The 7,029-nt window shown below is 41.2% G+C and overlaps 1 protein-coding gene across 1 annotated transcript; it reads left to right on the plus strand.

Moving 5' to 3' along the window:
- Positions 1 to 3,384: 3,384 nt before the first annotated feature.
- On the plus strand, positions 3,385 to 6,808 carry LOC111924609 (fatty acid-binding protein, adipocyte). Its single transcript, XM_023920839.2, has 4 exons — positions 3,385 to 3,558; positions 4,808 to 4,980; positions 5,200 to 5,301; positions 6,575 to 6,808. Exons 1-4 carry the CDS (start codon positions 3,486 to 3,488, stop codon positions 6,623 to 6,625), a joined length of 399 nt encoding a protein of 132 aa, XP_023776607.1. The 5' UTR covers positions 3,385 to 3,485; the 3' UTR covers positions 6,626 to 6,808.
- The last annotated feature ends 221 nt before the right edge of the window (positions 6,809 to 7,029 follow it).

Raw genomic sequence — 7,029 nt, forward strand, 5'->3', positions numbered from 1 at the left:
AATATCAATCAAAGGATCTCCTAAGTGGCAGATCTTCACTACAGGAATAAACATCCTCTTTTTCACATACTCCAGTGGAAGAGCGTCATTGCTCCTGCAAGCCCGAAGAGCCAAAGGGAGGTTACTATTGTGCTTTTTGTAAAAAGCAGTTTATCTCAAGTAGATCTCCACCTTCGGTCTGAGTCACAGAGTAAGATTTAACCCATCATTGCTACCTTCCCATCTAGTGATTTCCCCTGCACAGCTGCTGCTTTGCTGTTACACTTCATTGAACCACAGAATTCTGTGATCGCTTCTGCATATCTTGTGTCAAGAACTATCCTCAATGTCACAGCACCCCAAGACCACATTGCAGACAGTGTATCATTGTTATTTACTTGAGCTGCATCAGTTCGTATCAGGATTAAGAGATTAATATTCTTTGTCAGCATTTCCTGTACTGGACCCTCACCAGCTTCCTCTTCTTGGTTTACCTTTACCTGCTGTGGTTTCTTTGAAATTTCTGCTTATTTTGAAATAGGTTTCTACACTTTTGAGGATGCCCTTGTTTTTGGTGGTATGAGATCACATCAGTGTCAATAATCATGAGGCTGCTTAGCCAGATTGCCCAGTTCTTGCTGTCAAGACACTTCTGCAAGTGACATTAATCACTTGCTTAAGCTTCCAGGCTCAGAAGCCTCACTGATTTCTTCATTACCATTAAAAACTCCAGTCTTTATCAGTAGACTGCATGTGTTTGCCCCAGAGAGTAGGCATGATTTGTATTAGATGACATCAGTGCCATAAGTTTATCTCTTGTTACTGGAAGTCTCTCCTGAGAGAAAGGATACTTTCCAAGAGAGAGCCATAAATGTGCTCCCAGATAGCTGCTTGTCGAAGTAGACATGCCAGTCGACCCACAAGCTGGCTTTCTTCTTGCATTTTTGAGTCATCACATTTGCAAGCTATCTACAAATAGTTCAGATTCACCTTAAATAAGTGCAAGTAATTGACTGCCTGGGTAGGGTGCACTTCTCTGCTCCAAACTGATTTTCATCGAAAGGTGCTTCTACTCTATCCCAAAATTCTCCCAATATCACAAGCATTGCAGACAGCTGTCAATACCAAAGGAACGCAAATTGCCTCTCCCAGACTGTAGTTCTGAATATAAAAGCCCTATTTCCCCTCCAAACAAATGGTTTGTAGGAGTTTTTTTTGATGGTTGTAGTAAGCTGCACACAGAATAGTTCCCAAAAGTCAAGAAAAGTACGAACAGGAACTGATTTAATCCACATCACAGCCTTTCTATCTGGGCCACTGCAACAATCCTCAGCTGGTGCTTTCAGTTCTCATTATTTAAATGCTGGATTTGAGTTTTCATGTTCCTACCATCTGCTCACACACAATACAGAGTTTCTCAAGCCAATAATCTGAAGTAAAAATACCTCAAGATAATGACACAAACTTGAGGGACCTCAGAATTTCCTTTTAAAGAACACTTGAGCGTGTGACATTCTGCAAAAACCAGCCAGGAAAGGCACTAGTTGCTTCATAATTAGAATATAGTTTCATTTATTTTGAGATTAGGCCAAAGTCAGTGAACATGCAAAAAATTTTAAAAGAATAGGCCAAATCTAAAATTAGCTATTCTAGTCCCCATAGACTGACATCTTAAAGGCACAAGGGGGTAACTAATTATACATGTGCAAACTTGCTCAGGTCTCAGAGCAGTCCAGGCTGGGGACACACCACCTAGGGAGGAGCCCTGCAGAAACAGCCCTCAGAGTCCTGGTGGGCAGTCAGCTGAGACCTGGCAGCAAAAGGTCAAAAACATCCTGCGCTGGATTTGCAGAAGTACAGGTTGGTGAAAGTGGTTATGCCCCTCATCTCAGCAGTCATTAGGGTGTACCCAGAGTACTGCATCCAGTTCTGAGGTGAGCTCAGCAGAGGACCCACAGGATCGTCAGGGGTCTGGATCACTTGCCCTGTGAGAAGATGCTGTGAGATTGAAGTGGTTCATCCTGGCTAAGCTTTGGGAGTGCTTACAAACAACCCTCACACCTGTGGGAAAGTGACCGAGGAGTTGGAACCAGGCAGTGAATAGTGGGGGGGATGAGAAATTGTGAATAAAAGGTGAAAGTAGTGAGGTTCAGAGAGAAGATAAGGAGACCATGTCCTCCTTGGGACAGCTGGGCAGGGGTGTATGCTGCCTGGCTCCATCCTGGAGTTTTCTGATCCACAAAAGAGCACAGCTCTAAGCAGCCTGATGTGGGCTCAGAGGTGACCCTGCCTGACTGGCAGGAGGCACTGGAGACCTCCTCACTTCCCTTTCTTTACAAATACCCCTATGATCTTGCAAGCCTATATAAATAATTTCTGTAGCATTGTTTCTTACAAAGATAGCAGCAGAAAAATATGTGGCCCACAATATCAATGCCTAGCAACTAGCAGAGTAATTCCAGGAAAACCACATAAAGAGAATTGCAGGGGCTGGACCATGCATGTATTAGCTGCTTTCTGCCATTGGAAAGGCACATTACAGACAAAGGAAAGTCTAAGAACTTGCTTGACTGCTTTCTGATTTTTTTTGTGAACTGAAGTATGACAGGGTTTAGAGGATCAGTCAAGATGGACCCATTATTTCAGGCCTGTGCACAACTTGCCTCAAACAAATTAATGCCTGAACAACACAAACTGAAAAGAAATGAAGTGTCCAGGGACATTTGGCAGGTCAGTACTAGAGCTTAGCTATATGCCACAACTACTCATAATGCTAGTCATTGGGACATACATCTTCTGAAAGCATGGACGTAAAAGGGAGAGAAATCCTCTGTTTTGTTACTTTTCTCCTCACAGAACCCCGTCTTTATTACATAAAAGCATATCACAGACCTATTGTTAAACTGATTCAGGTGGTGCAAGGACAAGCAGATCCCAATCAAGGACGCAATTCTGTTGTCTTAGCCTTCTATAACCCCAGCATTCTCTCTTTGTGCTCGAAACCCACATCTTCCAGTAGTTCTGTATTTCTCTAGAGGAAATTTCTGATTGCAGGGAGGCTGAAAACAGGCTAAATGATCCCGATGAGCCGTTTGGATCTGAAAGTCTAGGAAGTGAGCTGTGTCCATTTGATACAGTAGACTGAAATGAAAGAGTAGGGGAGAGAACATTAATTACCTTTTTATTCTGAAAGGTAATTTGATTTAATTATTTGCCTTTAAGGTAGAGTGTTCTTGAATGTCAAAAATAATTAAATAAAAACAAGACAGTGATCTTTGTGCTAGTAAGGGCATATGAATAATAGCACTATGACCCACTGGCAGAGGAGGGGTAGGGGAGGAAGAAAAACACTGGGCACTGGGACTCCCTCTTCATTGGTCATCCCAGAGCATCATGTGGCCACAGCTCCTTTTTAAAGATAAGTACTCTTCCCCTGGAGCTCATTATACTCTCCTGTCCTGCATTTCCTTTGGAACCTGTGGAAGACAACTTTCTAGCCTGACAAAATGTGCGACCACTTTGTGGGAACCTGGAAGCTCCTTTCTAGTGAAAACTTTGAGGACTATATGAAAGAACTGGGTGAGAATTGTTATTTCAACTTCTTGTATCTGGAACAGGGAAGGAATGCCAGTTTTGAACTTTACTCTTTACTTGCTTTTTCTGGTTTTGCTGTTTATCAAGGGGGTTTTAATCAATTATTTTGATCAGATAGTCTTAAACTGGAGAATTCATCTGTGTCAATAAATGGTGTTGAATTCCTATAAAGCAGAAAAACTTTGATTGATGGGAATAATTTCAGGTAAGCCAGGTCTCTGCATGCCTTATTAGTAGTGTTATAAATGGAAGTAAAATTTAGTGTGAATTAGCTTTTATCCTTGGACATGCATCTAGGTGTGATGCTAGAAAGCAGCAAGTTTCCTTATGTCTATGAGCAACACATCTAAACAATTTTAAAATGCTACTGGATTAGGACACCAGTTAATTGCCTTGGCTATTATATTGAATGAAACTCTTTAGCTGCCTCCAGTGAATATTAACAAAGAATTATTAATTCATTATTATTGCATGGATTCATTGCAAGATTTGATGTCTAACACTTTTCTCTAAAGGTGTAGACTTCTTGCTTAGAATTAAAATTGGGATTTTAAAGGTTTCAACATTCTGTTAGTGTGGAGGAAGCAGGAGGTAACTTGCACTGATTCAATTAGTACGTGCTAAAAAGCTGGGGGGGGTTATTTGCAGTTTAGAGGTAAAATACTTACTGTGACTTATCCTGACAGCTTTCAATGAGTGACTCTTGCACTCTTAATCTTTAGTCCAGATTTTACTCAGGACATAACCATTGCCAACTATTTCTTAATCATTTCCTTATATTCAACCTACCCACTTGTAAATATAAAAAGCTTGCTTTTTTTTCCCCTTGTTTATTTGTTTGTTTTGTTGCTTTTGTGGCTCAGAAACTGTCAAATATTCCTGCTTATTTACATTTAGATATAATTAGTATACAAGTTAGAGTACAAGTTACAAAAGTTATTCTGAGCAAGTCTATGTGCAAATATCTGACATTCACATAATCTCAGTCTTCAAAATACTGCTTTTACTATTTATAGAGAATTTCATTACATCATTACATCAACCCACCCAGCTTGATCTATAGCAGTACTAAGTGAGATTTTACAAAAGAAGCCCTGTAATATAGAATTATTAACACTCAGAAAGCAATAGGGGAAAAAGTACTGAGGGTTGTATTTTATTTTTTTTTTCCAGTGTATAAGACAAAAAGGTTGAGGAAAGACAAAAATTTCATAGTGCCCTACCTTATTTACAGGTGTGGGGTTTGCTACCAGGAAGATGGCTGGTGTGGCAAAGCCTAATGTAACTATCAGCGTCAACGGTGATGTGATAACCATCAAAACAGAAAGCACCTTCAAAAATACAGAGGTCTCTTTCAAGCTGGGTGAAGAGTTTGATGAGACCACAGCAGATGACAGAAAAACAAAGGTGAGTTCCAATATGGCATTTTGCAAACGCATCTCTCAAAAGGGATGTGGGAGCAGCAGGGCAGAGCTGTGATTTTGACATCCAGAGCAGAAATGCTGCCTCCACAGGTAAGAATGTTATGGGTGCTTTGTGCTTAGAGCTGTTTGGACCTGGAGAGTCTTCTCTTGAGACCAGAGCACCCTGATGAAACAGACACACTTTGTTTTTTTATTTTGGTAGAATGTCATAACCCTAGACAATGGTGTGCTGAGCCAGGTGCAGAAGTGGGATGGAAAAGAGACTATCATAAAGAGAAAAGTGGTGGATGGGAACCTGGTGGTGGTAAGTCAATTTTTGTTACTTAATCACTGAATTCAGTGTGCAGAATTCATGTTTAGCTGATGAATGACTTTGGATTCGAACACAGGAAGAGAAGACATCTAAAAGGGCTCTGTGCACTCAGTGAGAAGTCTCTCTGATTGACTCTAGAGTGTAGGTTAAAACTGAAAAGTTGTTAAACTTATGGAATGGTATGGGAGGTGCCTGTTCTCCATAGCAAGACATGGTTGGGGAAGTGTAGGAAGAGAAAACCCTATAAGGAAAACTTACATATATCAGAATCTCTTAAGTCCTGGACAGTATAGAGGAAGCATTAACAAAGCCCACATGAAATGTGTCCACTCTAGGCTGATGCAGAATACTCCTGTTCATCTTCAGCAGAGGCTTAATCATCTGTGGGAAGCCTGCTATGCATCACCAGCAACTGTGTTAATAATATGATGTTAGAGCAAGGAAACGTGTCCAAGCTCTGCTGCTTGGTTTTATCTGGTCAGGGACTATTGTGCTTGACTTGGTGCCAGTAAGGCCCACCTACAGTCTGGGACTTCCCAGCTCTGCTCTACAGCTGTGGAAAACACACTTTGAAGAATCTGGGACAGGACTTACATTCATAAGAGGCAGCTGAGATTCCTACATGCTGCAAAAGAATACACATACACAAAATTCCTAAAGAGTTCTGCCCTCCCCTGGGGAAAAATAATGTGTCCATAAATCCAATATTTAAATTTATTTGGGTAGAGACCAGAGGAGAGGATATAGAAATAGTTTTTAATAATAACATTAAGAAAGATTGAGCAAAACAGAGTTTGATCTAACTGAAAAATAGATGAGAACAGAGCTTCACTTGCAGAGGCTGACACTAGCAGCTGCAAGTCTGAAGGCTCTCTGTGTGTGCATGTGTTGTGTTCATATGTGTGAAGAGGACAAGCCACAGCTGCAAAAGGTGAAGGGAAAAAAGGTCAATGCCCAATTCCAGGGTCCAGTCAGCCTCCACAGAAGTACAAGGAGCCTTCTTTAGAGATTTTTAAGGAAAGATTAATAATCTCCTGGGGGTCAGTAGAGCAGTTCTTGAAAATTCTTTCACTCCTGTGCTTGTTTCTCAGTCTTCCGTTGCTGAAGCTCTCAAAACTTTCAACTCTTTTAGCAATTGCCTTTAGAGATGGATAAATGCAAATTTTTCTTAAACTGGCTCCCAATGGATAAGTAACTCTCTACCTTCTGACTAACAAACATTTAGTAAGAGTTAAAAGCTTATTGAATTATCTTTTCCTTCCAGGAATGCACCATGAATAATGTTTCCTGCAAAAGAGTTTATGAAAAAGCATGAAGAAACCAACTTCACACAGGACTAATGCTTAAAGCTGGAGTAAAACAACTTAACCAAAGGAGAAAAGCCCCACAAATCTGTTTTAAAGAGAACTGTACTTTTTTTCAGATATATCCCAAAGCAGTTACACGCATTTAGCCTAATTCATTGTGCCTATTCAATAAAAGGTTCTGCTTTCTACAATGTGTGCTTATGCTGGAGTTTGTCAGGAAGGGGCTTGGGGGCTGTGCAGTGTGGGAAGGGGTGCTGTGCAGGAAAGCACTTGTGGGAGCCAGTGCCACACTCAGCCATGCCACCATCTCCCTGCTGAAAGAGCATTGGAGCCGGCCCAGGGAGTGGCACTTGTGTCACAGGAGCAGAATGACCCCTGAACACAGAAACATCATCTGCGTGCGGGCTGCCCC

The sequence above is a fragment of the Cyanistes caeruleus genome, chromosome 1, assembly GCF_971803275.1.
Source record: "Cyanistes caeruleus chromosome 1, bCyaCae1.hap1.1, whole genome shotgun sequence".
NCBI classification, from domain to species: domain Eukaryota; kingdom Metazoa; phylum Chordata; class Aves; order Passeriformes; family Paridae; genus Cyanistes; species Cyanistes caeruleus.

Bases quoted from the DNA above. Each gene is read 5' to 3' on its own strand.
- LOC111924609 (XM_023920839.2), top strand. From the start codon at position 3,486: ATGTGCGACCACTTTGTGGGAACCTGGAAGCTCCTTTCTAGTGAAAAC. The intron at 3,559-4,807 runs GTGAGAATTGTT...CCTTATTTACAG, and splicing joins GGACTATATGAAAGAACTGG to GTGTGGGGTTTGCTACCAGG. The intron at 4,981-5,199 runs GTGAGTTCCAAT...TTATTTTGGTAG, and splicing joins CAGATGACAGAAAAACAAAG to AATGTCATAACCCTAGACAA.